General features: G+C 44.6%; 1 protein-coding gene across 2 annotated transcripts in view; it reads right to left on the bottom strand.

Annotated features, from left to right (window-relative positions):
- Window positions 1-13010, bottom strand: part of Meiob (meiosis specific with OB-fold) — a 35591-nt gene extending 22581 nt beyond the window's left edge. The window contains exons 1-3 of one of the 2 annotated variants that reach the window (XM_026385559.2): window positions 12929-13010; window positions 4053-4128; window positions 2273-2330 (exon numbers count right to left, since the gene is read on the bottom strand). In XM_026385559.2, the coding sequence (XP_026241344.2) occupies window positions 2273-2330; window positions 4053-4121 (127 nt within the window). In that variant the 5' untranslated portion in view covers window positions 4122-4128; window positions 12929-13010. Of the gene's footprint in view, window positions 1-1729; window positions 2331-4052; window positions 4129-12928 lie in introns of those variants that run through there. The other variant, XR_003300480.2, reaches the window with a different exon arrangement.
- Window positions 13011-19006: the final 5996 nt, after the last annotated feature.

The following is a 19006-nucleotide window of genomic DNA, read 5'->3' as shown; positions in this document are numbered from 1 at the left end:
ACAGGCATTTCTCTGACTAACTCTGCACATGTAGATCCTGTCTTTTGTCCCATTGTATTTGTGGAGCAGGACCATGGTCAAGCCATTCCTTCTGCCAATGTAGCTAGTCCACATCACTACTGGCCCCTTCCCCAGTTATTGTGTGTCTTGGGGGAAATAACCCTCCATTTCTCTTTTACGGCTATTGTTTTCACCTAAGTCATAGTTCACACCTAACTATTTCAAAACAAATTGTGTGCCACCAAAGGAGGACCACTAGAGGTCAGCAAGTACACATTTTCCCAAACTGGAACAGTAATGTTTTTGGTAATCAGAAAGTAACATAACCCGGGGTAGCAGCTCAGTGGAAGAGCATTTGCCTAGCGCATGTGAGGTGCTGGGTTTGATCCTCAGCACCACATAAAAATAAATAAATTAAATAAGAGTATTGTGTCCATCTACAAAAAGAAAAATAAAAGTACCTGCCTGGGGCTGTAGCTCAGTGTTAGAGCACTTGCCTCGCAAGTGTGAGGCACTGGGTTCAATCCCAGCACCACATAAAAACAAATAAAGTCCATATACAAGTATTTTTTTATAAAAAGTAACACAACCTAACATAAGCAAATTATAGGTATATCCTGAACTGTTACTTGATCTACCTTTGAGAAAAAAAGGACTAGGATAGGAAGAGTGGGAAACTGAAAGGAGAATTTTTTCAACTCTATGACATTGCGTACTGTTTGAAATTTTTGTGAAAACATGATGATCTGTTGTATGTGCAATGCTTAAGTAGGTAAGCATACCTTCTCCAAGAAAGGTGTGCTACAGGTGTCATCATGAAAAGAAGTCAGACAATACAAACATGTGCTGCTACACTCACAGTCTGACTGGTGAAAAACTACATCATAAGCCTCTGTGGTAGCACATGCTATAATCCTGTGACTTGGGAGACTGAGACAGGGTCTCACTAAGTTGCTTAGGGCCTTGATAAATTGCTGAGGCTGGCCTTGAATTTGTAATCCTCCTGCCTCAGCCTCCCAAGCCACCACTCCTGGCTCAAAGTTAACTGTTTTTTCACACATGAAAGATTAATTTTTCACTGAATCGTCGGGTTGTTTGAGTAAATACATAGATGCTGCTGCCACACTTATCTCTCCCTCAGGCACTACTCTATCATGATATTTTGGTGGATATCAGGCAAGAAGCAGCAAAGGGCACTCAAAGTGTGGGAGAAATCAAACTTTATTGTATGCCAGCAGGCTCAGAGGAGATCAGCACTCCAAATTCTAAGTGCCCTTTACCAGTTTTTCACAACATTTATAGGCTATTTAGTGTCATAAATTTTCTAGTCTAAAATGATACATAATTGTGCACAGGGTTTCAAAAAAACAATATATGATTGAGTGTAAGAGTTTTCAAGCAGGAAGCATGTTCCCAGAAGCAGAGTGCGATGAGAGGGAACTGACTCCTCCTACAAAGCTTTCCATAAATATCTAGCCTTGGGCCCACAGCCTTCACAGGAGCATTTATACTTCAAAGGAAAGTAGGTAGGTCCTAGGGAAAGTCCTTGACAATCTGAAAGGTAGGAGTGAGTGGTGATAATTAGGTTCCCTGGCTAGAAAGGGGAGGGGAACTCTCCCTTTCCAAGGCACTAATTCTCTTGGACAGTGTCCTTTTGCATCCAGGCCTGGGTTAATTACCCATCACAATGGTACCTCCCTGCTCCAAAAATGTCATCATCTTGTCTTACGTGAGATCCATGTGTATGTCTGTCACTGCACAGGTTCATAGTGGTAGCCAGCACGGTGTTCTTAGTATGGGTCCACATGGTGCTAGTTCATACCCAAAAGAACCAATTAATTCTCACATGGTTTTATTTATCCCCATTTCACACATGTATACAGGAGACCCCAGATCACTTAGAGACTAAGGGAGGCCAGTCAGTCTAACTCCAAGTTCCTAGTCTCAGACACTATTATATCTTAAAATCATGAGACAATTTCTACTTTACCTTTACACACATGGAAACAAATTCATTCAAGCTAATGAACTGGCCAATTTAATTAATTATTTTAGCATTTTATATCAATAACTATTATGTGAGAAACATCACATTCAATCATTAAAAATAGAATTTGTCCTCACACACAAGGCCTTGACCATACAATAGAGAATACGGCCATTACTCTTAGTAGGTCAGCAGGCACGGAAATTTGCTCAGTTAAATATTCATTGCAGTCATAAACTACAGTTAATGAAAAATGAAGCAAAGAGTTAAACTTCAGAACTCAGCTTTTTCTGTCTGGAAAGCCTTTGACATCTGTTTTCCCAATAACTATACCGATTATTTTCTGAAAAACAAAAGAGTATAGAAGACCAATATTAAACACAGATGTAGATGTAAATTTAATTTCATGGACTTGTTATATTTTACTGGCTCTAACAAACATTTTTTACTAGGAACCATTTAAATGTATTTATTCCAGACAAACATCTAAAAGAACTTCATAAATGTTCAATTCCACAAGGAATAGTACAAAGCAATAAGACAGTTAACTGCTATTACAAATATAATCATTTGATACTTAGTATGGTTCTACTTTTTTTTCCAATCACTAGATGGAGCACAGTAACTGCCCTATGCTATCAATCCTTACTGAATTCATCCAAAGCACATGTATGATACAATTTAATTTGCCATGGTCTTCAAAGCTTTCCTTTATACAGGGTTTTCTAACACAAAATTGCTTAGCTTCTTAATCCAAACATGCTGGACAGTAAAATTAATTAAACTGTAACATAGGGGCTGGGGATGTGGCTCAAGTGGTAGCACGTTTGCCTAGCATGCGTGAGGCACTGGGTTCAATTCTCAGCACCACATAAAAATAAAATAAAGATATTGTGTCCACCTAAAACTAAAAAATAAATATTAAAAAAATGTAACATAACTTATACATTGCTGCTAACTAAAATCCTGGATCTTAACATCTATGTCTCTTAACACCTATCAACATCCTCTTAAATATTTAATGTTCTCTTTAGCAACTACCAAAGAAAAATTTTAAAAATGCTTTAAAAAATAAAAGATAATTATCTTTTTTCTGAAGGGAAAAGCCTAAATTTATATTACTAGCAACTGATTTTAACCTTGCAATAATCTGTGACATTTAAAATACAGTCAAGCTTTTAAGACTATCATATTCTAATTGAGCTGTTAACTAGTCATCTCTTGCCATTAGTTTTGAAATTCCATGTACATGCACATCCTGCTGAATTTTGTTGGAGAAATACAACTAATGGAAATGTTGAGTAAAACTTTCTAACTGAAGAGACAATTAGCAAATGATTTACCTTTTAAGGAAAACTTTTTGTTGTTGTACTTTTAAGGTAAACTACAACAATTATTATTTTTAATACAAATAAATGTTGAATTCCAAATTATTAAAGTTATATGTAAATTTATCCCATTTTAAGAAATCCAATTTGCAAAAACCAAATGTAAACAGCACACTGCTTAAAGACAGGGATGGTAAGGATGACTGGTAACTGCTTCATGATAAATACATTCCTCCATGATTCCACCCAGACTTACTTTAAATAAATAACAGTCTCAGCATGTTAGAAATCATCCCCCTACAACTCCTCCCATAAAAGTCATAAAAAGCACCATAATGACAAGTGCTTAAGACAATAACTTGCATAATTTGATTAAAATGCAATTATTGAAAATGATTTTATAGTGCTAAAACAACATTCATTGAATGTGCCACTTTATATTATATTAAAATAACACAAATATTTTGATCATTTGGAGCAACTTGAACAATTGCTAGTTATATTGACAATCATGTCTCCTACTCTATAGATAAAGAAAGGTTAATTTAAATTTAACTGTCATAAATATAAAGAAGCTTAGGGATACTTAATACCTAACAATGATAATGCAGAGAGTGTCCACATACTTGTCAACTACACAAATATGTGCCAGTGAATCAATAATGCTGGCACAACATAATTTTACCACATCAAGCTTCATTAGAGAACGATCAGATTACCACATCATTGAGACCTACCAGATTAGCCATATTTGGATGCAGATCTGAAAGTGCAGTGAAGGTCTTTGATGCACAGGAGTTTGCCATTTTTAATCTGCATTGTAGAAAATACAATTTAGATGTATAAATTATCTAAAATAAACCATGAAGATTACAAAATTAAAAAAAATAAACTGGGAAAGCCTAAATATTTTACTCGTTTTTGGAAAAATTTGATATGATGAAATGTAAATTAACACAGATTTAACCTACAGAAAATATGTTCAAAATGTCCCTTTTGAATTACATAGCTAAGTAATGCCCAGAGACACACACATCTCATGAATGTTGTTCCCAACTAATAAAATGTTGAGCAAAAAAAAAAAAAAAAAATTTTTTTTGGTGGGGGATGGAACTCAGGGGCACTTGACCACTGAGCCACTATCCCCAGCTCTATTTTGTATTTTATTGAAAGAGAGAGTCTCACTGAGTCACTTAGCACCTCGATGTTGCTGAGGCTGGCTTTGAACTCTCCATCTTCCTATTTCAGCCTCCCAAGCCACTGGGATTACAAGTGTGCACTATCATGCCCAGCTTGAGCAAAACTTTCTACTTGCTTGAGATGCAGTTAGCAAGTAGCTGACCTTTTAAGGAAAACAACAACAATTTTTTAGCATTAATAAATTTTGAATTGCAAATTATTAAAGTTACATGTAAATTTATCCCTTTTTTAATGGGATAGCTAGGTTTCAATTTTCACTTTCAAAAATTTCTTTTTTAAATATTTATTTTTTAGCTTTAGGTGGACACAATATCTTTATTTTTATATTTATGTGGTGCTGAGGATCGAACCCAGTGCCTTATGCATACTAGGCAAGAACTCTACCACTGAGCCACAACCCCAACCCCTTCACTTTCACTTTTAAAAGTGAATGGTGTGACTAGGTTTCAAGTTTTCATTTTCTAAAACTACTCAAAATTTAGCAGTTTTTGAGTACCATGTAAATTTAGAGTTTTTTTATGAGAGATAATTCAATCAGACATTTGGAATTTTAAATTCTAAGTAGCATCAAGTGTCCCTAAAAAAATACAGCAAAACTCTACTGTGAACACCTCAGATCATGCATTTGGTTACACTGTGAGGACAGGGAGTGATTTTAACTTACCTCTAGATGCCAAGCGCCATGCGGACAAGGGTGGCATCTTACATATGCTTTTATTCCCTCCCTTTCCACCCTACCCTTTCCCTTTCTTTTCCTTTTTGTCATTGGGGATTGAACTCAGGGGTGCTCTACCACCAAACTATACCTCAGGCCTTTCCAGGTTTGATTTTGAGACAGGATCTTTGCTAAGTTGCCCAGACTGGAATCCAACTCCTGGACTCAAGGGGTCCTCCCACCACAGACCCTCCCCAAGCCTTAGAACTAGAGGCCTGCACTCCAGCACAGGCTGTGTGCGTGTTTCAGTGCTACCTTGCACAAAGAAAACTCACTGAAGAGCAGATGAATCAGAGCTTGTGTCTCATTATCATTACTATAAAAGATTTTACTGGAGTAAAAACTGCAAGGTGTACCACACTAACAGATTGACTTACTTCATTTTATAAAACACAGCCTCTAGCCAGGCATGGTGGTGCACACCTGTAATTCCAGCGGCTTGGGAGGCTGAGGCAGGAGGATCACGAGTTCAAAGCCAGCCTCAGCAAAAGCAAGGCACTAAGCTACTTAGTGAGACCCTGTCTCTAAACAAAATAGAAAATACAAAATAGAGCTGGGGATGTGGCTCAGTAGTAGAGTGCCCCAGAGTTCAATCCCAAGTACCAAAAAAAAAAAAACCACATCCTCTATGTCCTCTTCAACTCTGAATGCCCTCACCCACAGGCTTTAGTACACCTCTGCACCAAAGTTTCAGGGAAACTGTGGAATTGGTCAAGGATTTTGAATTTCAGCACCACTAGTTTGTGTCTTGTGTTTTGACATTACTTAATTTCATACTTAAATTTTGGATATATCTACCTTGCAATTAGAATTGGAGTATGCACAGGTGCCTGGTGTTTGCAGGCTCAATGAATGATGGTGCTGCTTGTCCATGTTATCTGGTGCAGCAGTTTTTGCATTCAAGGCCTTCTGGGCCAGAAGAAACAAGCAGGAATCAACTAATGTTAAATTTCTCATTCTTTCTTTGGCCTGATATGTTCTGCTTTAGAATGCAATCTCACTCTCAAAAACACTTGCCAAACTATGGCAAATTCATTTATTCATCCATCCATCTGACCAACATTTATTAAGAGCCTGTCAAGTGCCAGACAAAGGCTGTAGATGTAGCTCAGTGATAGAGCACTTGTCCATCATGGGAAAAGCCCTGGGTTTGACCCCCAGCACTGAAAAAAAATTTAAAAAGTCAAGTGCTGGACATTTGAGGTGGGATAGGATGACTTTTCAAGTGACTGGATTTTATATAAAAACACAACCCACCTACATACTGAGCTCTCTAAATTTTTATCCCTTAGCATCTTTTGGTGGTCAGTGACTGACATAATATCACATGATCTCTTTGAATTTTCTTCAGTTCCTACAATTATTAAAATTAAATGTTGATATACTTTATATGGTGATATAGTTTATAGTGTTTGTCAATAAAAATATGACTTGCTTCTCTTCCTGGACATTTTGAGAAATACACGATTTTTTTTTTTTTTTTGTAAAGAGAGAGTGAGAGAGGAGAGAGAGAGAGAGAGAGAGAGAGAAAGAGAGAGAGAGAGAGAGAGAGAGAGAGAGAATTTTTTTTTAATATATTTTTTTTATTTTTTAGTTCTCAGTGGACACAACATCTTTGTTGGTATGTGGTGCTGAGGATCGAACCCGGGCCGCACGCATGCCAGGCGAGCGCGCTACCGCTTGAGCCACATCCCCAGCCCAGAAATACACTATTAACGTGAACTAAACAGTTCAATATGGGAATTCAGTCATTTCTTAATTCATTAGCAACTACTATCCCTTCTACTTTATGAATTAAAAATTGTATTTAAAACATCTCCTTTTCTTCATCTCCAGTGCCACCTCTCAGCTCAAGGCTAAGTCATTCCTGAGAGTGCTGCAATAGCCTGGTTTCGGTGTATTCATTCAACGCACTTGGGTCAAGTATCTGATACATGTCAGGTCCAGAATCAGGATAGGGGACAGAGCTGTAGGATGGTCCCTGGAACTCCTTCATGTACACCCAGCAGCCTTAAGGAGGCACAATGGGCACAGAGGGCCAGATGTGGGACCCTATGTGTGTGGCCACCAGACTGCTGTTCACAGGGTGGAGGGAAAGCAGTAGTGGTGGACTCTGCCCATTCGACAGTGGCACTGAAGCCATGGGTGCCTAACATGAGATGCACTCACACAACAGACAGCAGCAACCCTATCACCATATATGAAAGCTCTCCAAACACAGATTTCCCAAAGTGCCCTTCTTGAGCTCAGTGCCCAACTCCCACCACTGAAGGATGCATGCCTGTCTGATCTGAGTCCAGCTGGCTAGGCTGGTTTCTCCCAAGACCTTCCCAGCCCTTTGTGTAGTATGGCAGGGCCCAGGCCCCAAGCCCCATGCTGGAGCTTGCCTCCAGAGGAGAGAGCTGCATGCTTGACCCTTATCTACTTAGGTGCTCAGGTTTGGAGGAAGGGAGACTCCATGGACCCAGATGAGGAAGACGCTGCTAGCTGCTTTTTCTAAGAGGATGGTTGGCTCACAGGTGAGGCAAAACCTTAATATGAACCCCAGTAACTTCCTGGGTTTTGTTCTGCTTTACTTTTTAAATTTTTATTTAAAAAAATTATTGTGGTATTGAGGATTGAACCCAGAGGCACACTACCTTTGAGTCACAGTCCCAGCCTTTCTATATTTATTCTGAGACAGGATATCACTAAGTTGCCCAGGTTGGCCTGGAACTTGCAACCCTCCCGCCTCAGCCTCCTGAGTCACTGAAATTACAGGTGTGAGCCAACACACCAGGCCAACTTTCTGATTTTGAGGCCATGGTTATAAATCCTGAGCAATCTGGTGAGCTTGAGACCTGGGCCTAGAATAGAGGAACTGTAATCAGAGGGGCAGGAAGGACATCCAGGATGAGCTTTGTGGACTATGGTACTTCCCAGAGCCACGAATGGTATGCATGTGCCTGTGTGGGCTGCGTGTTCCTTTTAGAATAATGATTATCCAGCTATCCTTAGGAAAGGTGGAGTGCTGAGGCCTAGTGGTACCTCAGAATTTCTTATCAGAAAATTCAATTCCCATCCATGTTGTCAGGCTGACATTTCTTCTCCTCACTGCCTGGACCCTGTCTTTGCCAAGACTCAGCAGCTCTCCCTCCAGCTTCTCTCTTGGACCCGATCACTTCTCTCTGTGCCCCTGACTTCCCTGCTACTCTTTCTCCACTCTTGGTACCTCATCCATCTCTTGTTATTTATGATAGAATAATAGTTAAAGTTTAGATCATACCGTGTCACCCCTTGCTTTAAAACCCTTCTCACTGAACCATGAAAAACTCTAAACTCCTGCCTCAGCCTCCAGTGCCCAGCTGACTTGGCCTCTGCTATCTCTTCCCCACTCCCCACCAGTCTCCAGTGCCTCTGACTGCCCTCACGGCCTCACCCATGGGTCTGGGTTCTGGCAGATGCAGCTCCCTCTTCCTCAAGGCCCCGACCCATGCACCTTCTGACCTTCCCAGGAGGGGCTGGCTGCATTCATTCCTTAGGTCTCTAGGAGAGGCCTTTCCAACCATCCTACCCCAACTCTCCCCTGCCTGTCCCTCTCATCAGCCTAATTCCTAGTGGTTGCTTGGGAACTTTCCCCTCATTAGAAGGTTGGCTGGTGAAGGTACAGCCACTTCTTGTCTTAGCCCCTACTGTGTCCCATAGTGACTAGGTAGTTTAGTGACTTACACATACTCGCTACCGATATTTGTTGGCCGAATTAATCAAATCCCAAAAATAATCCAATTCGTGATTTGAGGATAATATTGCTTCAATTAGCTTTTTAGATAAATAACAATTTTAATTACTACCTAATATTAAGTTTATGCCACTCATTTCAGTTATGGGAATAAATAAGGCTTACATCTTGCTATCTAGCCAAGTGAGGTTTCCAGAGAGCTCAGTGATGAGAAATCCTAAGATTTTCTTTATTATTCTAAAGACTAATTCTGAGCTAGGAAACTGTAGGGACATCTTCTCTATGTGGTCATTCAAAAAAAAAAAAAGTGAAATCTCTATAACCTCTCAACATAAACAATAGATTTTGTGATAAACTTTGATAAAATAAGTCAATTTCTTTTTTTGGTACAGGGATTGAACCCAAGGGAGATTAACCACTGAGCCACATCTTTAGCCCTTTAAATTTTTTTATTTTTTATTTTGAGCTAGGGTCTGGCTAAGTTGCCTCACTAAGTTGCTGAAGCTGGCAACTTAGTTGTCCCTGCCTCAGCCTCCAGAGCCATTTTCTCTCAGGAGAGGATCAGTTTCATTCAATGTTTTAATTCCTATTGCCTCAATGGGAGCTTGGCAAGTTTTGCATTATGCAATTCTAGCTGACTTCCTAACAATTATTTGTCCATTAGAAAACTGGCTAATGGGTCAACCCAATGGAGAATTCCCCAATGTGTAGACAGAAGAAAGTTTGCTAATAATCTTTCAATGTAGTTTCAAACTTCCCAATCCTACTTCTTTTTTTCTGGGGGAAGGGGGTACGGGGGCACTCAGGGCCGGGTGCCACTGAGTGGAAGCTTGGAAACTTCTGACAGAGATCTAACATGGCAGTCTCTTTGAAATTCTGTGATGACATGCAATTCTCCTCTTTGTTCATTAAGTGTTCTGAAATGTGTTTTGGTGGTTTCAGTTGCAGAGACAGTAAAAACATCAGTGGTGGCCAGAGGACCAGAGTGGGTGTGGGAAAACGAAGAGCAGAGGAGCATGTGAATTTTTAAGGCACCGGAGCCCCTTTAGGGCATCCTGTGTTGGTGGGTCCCTGACATTATACATGTGTCAAACCAACAGAGTGCAGAACACCAAGATAGCAGAAGAGAAACAAAAGAGTACTGGTCTAAAAAAAAAAACTGAGTGAATCAATAGGATATGTATAAATATATGTGGCACATAATGTTATATATCACATTGAAGACAAGGATAACAAAAGTGTTTTTATGCATAACACATATACTACACTGATAGATTTATTACCCAGGAACTTGATGCACAAATTCTGTGACATTGTCTTTCAAGACATCTGCATATCCTAGGTCTAACCAAGATATGGGATGAAAAAGACACAGTGTGTGCATGTTCTAAAATCTCTCTCAAGATCCAACAAGGGATACCAACAGAACCATTCAAAAGGAAAACCAATCAACCTCCAAGGGACTGGTAGATATAAGTGGATGGGAAATGGAAAAGAAAAACTACCAAGAGAAGGTCCAGACACAAGGACATGAGGAGCAACAACAACAAAAAGAGAGAAATAGGTGAGGAAAAGAAAATAGAAAAACAAAAACAAGAAAGTTTAAAGACTAAATAACAAAGGAGGAGATGAGGAAGTGAGGAGGAACTGGGAAGAGTGGGGAGGAGTGGAGAGGAGTGGGGAGGAGTGGGGAGGAGTGGGGAGGAGTCAGGAGGAGTAAGGAGGGGTGAGGATGGAGTGGGGAGGTGAGGAAGAGTGAGAAGAGGGAGTGGGGAGGGCTGAGGAGGAGTGAGGAGGAGTAAGGAGGAGTAAGGAGGGGTGAGGAGGGGTGAGGAGGAGTGGGGAGGAGTGAGGAGGAGTGGGGAGGAGTGAGGAGGGGTGAGGAGGAGTAAGGAGGAGTGAGGAGGAGTGAGGAGGAGTGAGGAGGATTGGGGAGGGGTGAGGAGGAGTGGGAGGAGTAAGGAGGAGTGGGGTGGAGTGAGGAGTGAGGAGTGAGGAAGGGTGAGGAAGGGTGGGGAGGAGTGGGGAGGAGTGGGGAGGAGTTAGGAGGAGTTAGGAGGAGTGAGGAGGGGTGGGGAGGAGTGGGGAGGGGTGAGGAGGAGTTAGGAGGAATGAGGAGGGGTGGGGAGGAGTGGGGAGGGGTGAGGAGGAGTGGGGAGGAGTTAGGAGGAGTGAGGAGGAGAGGGCAGGAGTGAGGAGGAGTGAGGAAGAATGGGGAGGTGTGAGGAGGAGTTGGGAGGAGTGAGGAGGAGTGGGGGAGGAGTGGGGAGGAGTAAGAAAGATTGGGGAGGAGTGGGGAGGAGTAAGGAGGAGTGAGGAGGGTGAGGAGTGAGGAGGAGGGGTGAGGAGGAGTGGGGAGGAGTGAGGAGTGGAGAGGATTAAGGAGGAGGTGGGGAGGGGTTAGGAGGAGTGAGAAGAGTGGGGAGGAGTGAGGAGGAGTGAGGTGGAGGGGAGAGGAGTGGGAGGGAGAGGAGGAGTGAGGAGGAGTGAGGAGGGGAGGAGGAGTGGAGTGGGTGAGGAGGAGTGAGGAGTGGGGAGAGGAGGGGTGAGGAGGGGGTGAGGGGTGAGGGGTGAGGGGGTGAGGAGGGGTGAGTGGGTGGAGGAGTGAGGAGTGGGGAGGAGGAGTGGGAGGGAGTGAGGAGGGGTGAGGAGGGTGGGGAGGAGTAAGGAGTGGGGAGGAGTGGGAGGAGTAGTGGGAGGGGTGAGGAAGGAGTGGAGGTGGGGAGGAGTGAGGAGGAGTTGGAGGGAGTGAAGAGGGGTGAGGAGGGGTGGGGAGGAGTGGGGAGGAGTGAGGAGGAGTGGGAAGGAGTGAAGAGGGGTGAGGAGGGGTGAGGAGGAGTGGGGAGGAGTAAGGAGTAGGGAGGAGTGGAGGAGTAGTGGGAGGGTGAGGAGGAGTGGAGGTGGGGAGGAGGTGGGAGGAGTGAGGAGGAAGGGGGGAGGAGTGAAGAGGGGTGAGGAGGGGGTGAGGAGGAGTGGAGGAGTGAGAAGTGGGGAGGAGTGGGGGGGAGGAGTGTGGAGGAGTGTGGAAGGAGGAGTGGTGAGGGGTGAAAAGGAGTGAGGAGGAGTGAGAAAGAATGGGGAGGAGTGGGGAGGAGTGAGGAGGGGTGAGGAGGGTGAGGAGGGGTGAGGAGGGGTGGGAGGGGTGAAAAGGAGTGAGGAGGAGTGAGAAAGAATGGGGAGGAGTGGGGAGGAGTGAGGAGGGTGAGGAGGGGTGAGGAGGGGTGAGGAGGGGTGAGGAGGAGTGAGGAGGAGTGGGAGAAGTGAGGAGTGGGGAGGAGTGTGGAGGAGGAGTGTGGAGGAGTGTGGAGGAGGAGTGGGGAGGGGTGAGGAGAGTGGGGAGGGGTGAGGAGGAGTGAGGAGGAGTGAGGAGGAGTAGGAGGAGTGAGGAGTGGGAGGAGTGTGGAGGAGGAGTAAAGAGGAGTGAGGAGGAGTGAGGAGGAGTGAGAGGGGTGAGGAGGAGGGAGGAGGAGTGAAGGGGGGTGAGGAGGAGGGAGGAGGAGTGAAGAGGGGTGAGGAGGAGTGAGGAGGAGTGAGGAGTGAGAAGGAATGGGAGGGAATGGGGAGAGGAGTGAGGAGGAGTGAGGAGGGTGAGGAGGGGTGAGGAGGGTGAGGAGGGGTGGAGATGGGTGGTGGAGGGTGGGGAGGGATAGGGAAGGGTGAGGAGGAGTGAGAAGGGTGAGGAGGGGTGAGGAGGGGTGAGGAGGGGTGAGGAGGGGTGGAAGGGTGAGGAGGAGTGAGAAGGGTGAGGAGGAGTGAGAAGGGGTGAGGAGGAGTGAGGTTTAGGAGTCTGAGTGGAGTAGGGTAGAACCCAGAGGGTTCGGAGTCGTGGTGGTCATCCCGCCCAGGTCTCCTGCTCACGTCCATGGTCCCACACTCCCTGGCCTTCTCTTCCCTTACAGGTCCTCTCGCCCCCTGTCCTTTGCAGCCCACTGCTCTGGCCTGAGCCAGCGTCACCAGTGCTCTACTGGTGCCCTGCTCACCCTCTGCTTCCCGGTGTTTGCTCCTGAAGGCCCTGGGACACCTCAGCGTCTCCACGGTCCTCAGCGCCCAGGTCAGGACTGCGGCGACTGACCGTTAGGATAACCTCCCAGCTGACTCCGCCCTGCCGCTGGCTCCTCCCTCTCCCTCTGACTCCGCCCTCTCACCCACTCCACCCCATTGGCTCATTGACTATGACTCCTCCCCTCACTGACTCCTCCCTTCCTTCTTCCTCTGCTCCTCCTTCTGACTTTGCCTCAGTCTTACTGACTCCGCCTCTGTCTTTGACTCTGGCCTTGAAGGTGTTCCAGAGCTCTGTGACTCCGCCCATAACCCTCTGGCTCCGCCCCTCAACAGGCTCCCCCGCTGGTTGACTGCTCAAAGCTTTCACTGACTGCGCCTCCATCTCTTACTCCACCTGTGGCTGTGCCCCACTCTGATTCTGCCCCACTGAGGCACTGACTCTTCCCTGCCCTCTGACTCAGCCCTGTTTCTGACTCTGGCCCCTGTGAGTGACCTTCTTCTCTCACTGACTCCACTTCTCTAAATTCTCTTCACTCTTCTCACTGACTCCGCCCTGCCCTTCTGACCGCACCTCTGCCTCTGGCTCCGCCCCTCCCTTTGCCTCACTGATACCTTCTCTGCTTCTGACTCCGCCCCAGCTCTGCCTGGCTGACACTCCTTTACATCGCTCACAACCTCCCCGTTCCAGTGCTGACCGCTCCCTTAGTGCATTGTCCAGGCCAGTGTGACCCTTCCCATGGCAGCAGATGTCTCTCTCCAGTATGCATCCGGCAGGGCAGGGATGTGTGGTTGGGTGTGCTTCTTTCCTAGAGAAACCGCTTGCATGGCACAGTCGCACTATTGGGTGGTCAAGGGGCAGGATGGCTGTGCTGTCAGTCAAGACTCTTGAGCCGCCTGAGAGTGAGAGCGGGTGAAACCTGCAGACCATGTGTGTTGCCAGCGCCACACTGTTCACTGCTCTTTCGCCCAGAAAACGTGGACAGAATGTAGGAGGATTCTCTCTTTGCATGATGCACGATGCCCAATGCCCAGTAACTGCATATGACTCTGCGGAGATTGTTATCTTAAATCACTGGAGAACGTGCACTGGAGAAATACGTGTGCTGTTAGGACTGTGGAAATGGAGAGGGTACTGCGCACAGACAGGGTCACCTGCTGGTGCAGCAGCGGAGAGCAGCTTCCCTCATTACCTTCCCCATAAGTCGTGGATGCACATACAGTATGATGTAACCACACAAAATACCACAATATTACATAAAATAGTTAATACTTTGTGCATATGTCATGAAATACATGGTATATAGTTTCACCAAGAAAATATCTACATATATACCTACACAAATATATTTAGATGTGCTAAGTAGTGGACTTAGTGAACCTGACCAAAAAAAGAAAAAAATGCTACCCCTTTATGTTTTAAATTACTACCATATGGAAATCTTTTTAGTCTGATGGCTTATTAAACTAGTTTTTGTCAATAGAGTACTCTTGGGGCAAATAAATAAGATTCAACAACTGAGTTCATCAAATTTGCTAACAACTACTATGCACTATTTAAATTTTTTTGAACTTCTTCCTTAAAGAGGAAAAAAACTGCTGGATATTATGCAGCCATATATTACAATTTTTATCTTATTGCAAATTATAGTTTTAATTTTTCCACATTAATAAAAAAATCCCACAAACAGTGGAAAGCACATTAAAGTACCTGCCTTCTCACCATTTCAAATTTAATGGAAAAGCTTTTTTTTTTTTTTAGTGGGGGGGTACTGAGGATGAACTCAGGGGTGCTCAACCACTGAGCCACATCCCCAGCCCTTTTTTATATTTTACTTAAAGACAAGGTCTTGCTGAGTTGCTAAGGGCCTCGCTGAGTTGCTGAGGCTGGCTTTGAACTCACAATCCTCTTACCTCAGCCTCCCAAGCTGCTGGGATTATAGGCATTTGCCACTGTGCCTGGCTGGAGAACTTTAACAGATTTTTCCATATTTGTCTTAGTCTCTGCCTTTAAAAGAATTGTCTTGGTCTTTCTTAAAGAAAGAGCTCACATTCTAAGTCAATTTTCAAGGAGAGAGGAAAGGTAGAAAAATAATTTATATGCATTTTTTAAATTTGAGCCTCAGTGGGGGATCATATTTCAAATTTTTGTTCATAGTTTTTCATGCTTTTGCAAATTAATGCTTGCTAAAAACCACATGAGATTAAGCAAGCAGAATCAGCCTCACTGGGACACAACAGGCTTCTCATAAGATGTGATGCTTCCAAATACAAACCCAGAAGAGTGGAATTGTTTTAGGTTAATAGTGAAAATTAGGACTCCCCTTTTTGAGTGGAGTCCATTTCATCCATTTTGTGTCCCTATTCAGTGTAATCAGTTTGTTCTTAACAATAGAATTGGCTTCTCAGGATACTTTGGATGTAAATGAGAAAAAAAAAAAAAACAGGGAAGAGAAATGCCTGGTTTGTGCCACTTGGTGTAGAAGTCAGGGGTGAGCACACAAAGGTCACGGCTAAAATAGCTTACATGTCTGGCTAAAGAAATGCTAGGCGGCTCTGCAGCCACCTCCCTGGAACTTGCCAGCTGTCAAAGCATCTTGGAGCACGTCACAAAGCAGTGACAGGGGAAAATATATATAACAAGAAATCTTACACAGACGCTTCAGTTGGAAAAAAAATGAACGTGTATTTTAATGAATTATAAGATGACCTTTCAAAATTATGACAAAAATAACTTTTCTAAGGTCAATTCCAAGACTATGATATCCCACCCAGGAGTTTCAATACCAATAGTTTATTTACTGCCATAATTAGTTTCATTTCTCATGCTGCACTCTGCCCAGGGTCTAGCTGACCTGTATATAGATTATAGGTATGTTAACATTTATGGATGTTTCTCGCAAATTTTTGCAAAAGTTTGCATAGAAAAGGAAGAGCAAGGAAACCCGTGGGAGGGGGTGGAAGAATGGCATATGGAGATCAGATTTAGGGGCCAAGTGAAGTAATTTTAGAGTCACTGGAGTGCCTGAGATGAGGAAATAGTCAAGAGTGAAAGGACGCGGGTGCTTTGGGTTCATGGGAGCCTGAGGAAGCACTGGAATGAAGAGAATTCACGAGGGGCTGGGGATGTGGCTCAAGCGGTAGCGCGCTCGCCTGGCATGCGTGCGGCCCGGGTTCGATCCTCAGCACCACATACCAACAAAGATGTTGTGTCCGCCGAGAACTAAAAATAAATATTAAAAATTCTCTCTCTCTCTCTCTCTCTCTCTCTCTCTCTCTCTCTCTCTCTCTCTCTCTCTCCTCTCTCACTCTCTCTTTAAAAAAAAAAAATTCTTTAAAAAAAAAAAAAAAAAGAGAATTCACGAGAAATAAAGCAAGAGACACTTGAGCAGCCTGAGGACTGAGGACCCAGGAACATTCTGGAAAATTTCAGGAATGCATGCCGACTGCGGAGTCAGGCTTTGGGGAGTTGTGGGAAGAACAGATTTCTCTCAAATCCAAGAGGCTCTTGTGAAAAAAAAAAGAACTTGTGATTTCCAGGAACAAAAGCATTGGCGCTTTCCTGGGCACAGGAAGCAAGGGTGCAGGATGAAGCAAGACTGGAAAGCCAGTCAGAAGCCAGGTGTGGAGGTGCACGCCTATAATCCCAGGGACTGAAGCAGGAGGATCTCAGGTTCAAAGCCAGCCTTGACAATTGAGTGAGACTGAAAGCAACCTAGTCAAACTCTGTCTCAAAATTTAAAAAATAAAAATATAAAGAGCTGGGAATGTGGCTTAGTGGCTAAGTGCCCCCATGTTTGGTCCCTGGTATGAAAAAAAAAAAAAAAAAAAGCCAGAGCCAAGCACAGAGCTATAGAGAGCCAAGGGAGTAAGGAGCCAGACGTGGAGCAATTTAGTGTCTGCAGAATGAGTTCAGGGTGTTGTGGTGAGTTGCCTTTGCCTCAGGTGCCTGATATCCCAGTCCCTGAGAGGGAGGGACAGAGGAGAAGAGAAGGTCCTGACCACACAAAACATGGGCACTGGTGTTTGCAGAACAATCTGCAGCTCCTGGCCTGCCCTGGAAAATCAGAGCACAGAGAGCAGGGACCCTCTCTGGAGTGCTGTCATGGGCAGGTTCCATCACCATTTACATTAAACATATGACTTTGCCACCATGTTGTCATCACTGTACCCCTGAGAAACCCTGCTCCCACTGCGTATTGCCACCCATCTGATTGCCTTTCTGCCAGACTGGGCACCACATCCCCACCCAGCTTGATATGTCTAAAATTCAGCTTGGGTCACCCCGTGCCAGCCTGCTTCTCCCATATGCATCTGGTGACTCCAGCTCCGAGCCTCTGGGTGGCCTTGGGGCTTCCTCTCCACCTCCTTTCTCTCCTCAGGCTCCACATTCTGTTTTCCTTTGGCACATCTCCTGTCGGGTCCTCGCCTCTCCAACACAGTTGCCACTGCCTTTATTCAGACCCTGGTGGCCTTGTACAGAATGGCAACGGGGCTCCTATCTGCCCTGGGAGGCCATCACTCAGTCTCCCGCCACCTCAGTGGAACACATGGACAGCCACCTAATGAAACAGGCCACACGCCATGGCAATGATAGGGCTTCACTGGTCTTCTCTTTCAGCACATTTCCCTAAGCTAAGTAGAGATTCTGCTGCTGAGAGAAGCAGAGTCCTACTATCAACATATCAACAGATGAGTCTCCTGGGGTGCTTCCTATAAGCTTCCTTGTCCTTAAGGTCCTTCGGGAAACATCCTATGGTCACCAGGTTCCATGCAGGGGACACCATAAAGCAGTCGCTCATGTGGATTTTCTGACACTTGCAACAACATGTTCTTCTTCCTCTTTTGTTGGTCTTGGTTGGTTGTTAAAAAAAACAGTTTCAAAATAAAATGAGAACGTTTTCTTTGGCAGTTTTTCTTTTTTTCTAAGACAACCGATAACACTGATAAAACCCTGCTGGCTCTGATTAGTTAATAGAGTAGCAAGGTGTGAAAAATATTTAGGGTTTTACTCACCTCCCTATGATCATGTAGGACTCAGCGACTTCCAAAACGATATGAGGTAGTGGGCTGAGTAGTTCATTGTCTGGCATGACTCAGCAGCTGCTCTATGATGGGGACTCTCATAAGGTTGCAGCTTAGGTGTCTTCCAGGCCTGAGGTCTCATAGGAAGGATGTCCTTGGCGAGAAGCCACCTCTGGGCTCATGTTTGTTGGTGGAATTCAGAGGAAGGGTCAGCTCCGGCTGGCCACCGCTGTCCACGAGACCCTCCAACACAGCATGACTTGAGAGTGTTCCTCTGATGAGGAGCTGAGGAGGATGAGGCGCTGGTCCTCCATTCTGTTGCCCTTTGTTGTCACTGCCCCACCCCTCAGGAGGGGATGACACAGCACCGAGATGCAGGGTCCAGTCTCGGAGGCTCCCTAGCACAAAGGGCATGACTTTAAGCACCTGCTCATATGTAGAAGAATCCTGGGAGAACGGGCAGTGACTGCCTCTGGAGGTGGGACCAGGGAGTCAGAGGCGGAAGGAAAGGGGACTTTTGCTTTTCATTTCGTATTTTTCTGCATTGCTCTACTTTTGTTTTAAACCATCATGTTGAACTGTTTTCATTTTAAAAAGAAAAAAGAAAAAAAAATCACTCAGGTATTTTCAAATAACTGAATTTTTTAAAAAGTAGTCTGAGCTCAAACAATAAAAACCAGTGAATCAGGGGTTGGGGATGCGGCTCAGTCTTGGCATGCTTGACCAGCATGTGTGGTTCCCAGCCCCCCATAAAGAAAAAAAAAAAACCAGCCAACCAGGGTGTTTACTTTACTTCTGTCCACAATTAGCATTATCGTTGCTATTGTGTAGGGTTTTTTCTTTCTTTCTTTTTTAGGGGAGGGGTGCTGGGAATTGAACCCAAGGGTACTCCACCACTGAGCTACGCCCCAGTCCATTTTATTTTTTATTTCAAGTGCTCTGCTAAGTTGCCCAGGCTGGCCTTTAATTTACAACCCTCCTGCCTCAGCCTCTGAAATCGCTGGGATGATAGGAGTGTGCCACCGGGTCTGGCA

The sequence above is a fragment of the Urocitellus parryii genome, chromosome 9, assembly GCF_045843805.1.
Source record: "Urocitellus parryii isolate mUroPar1 chromosome 9, mUroPar1.hap1, whole genome shotgun sequence".
Lineage (NCBI taxonomy): Eukaryota > Metazoa > Chordata > Mammalia > Rodentia > Sciuridae > Urocitellus > Urocitellus parryii.
The sequence above is the reverse complement of the archived record's forward strand: the minus strand, read 5'-3'. Positions and strand labels throughout refer to the sequence as shown.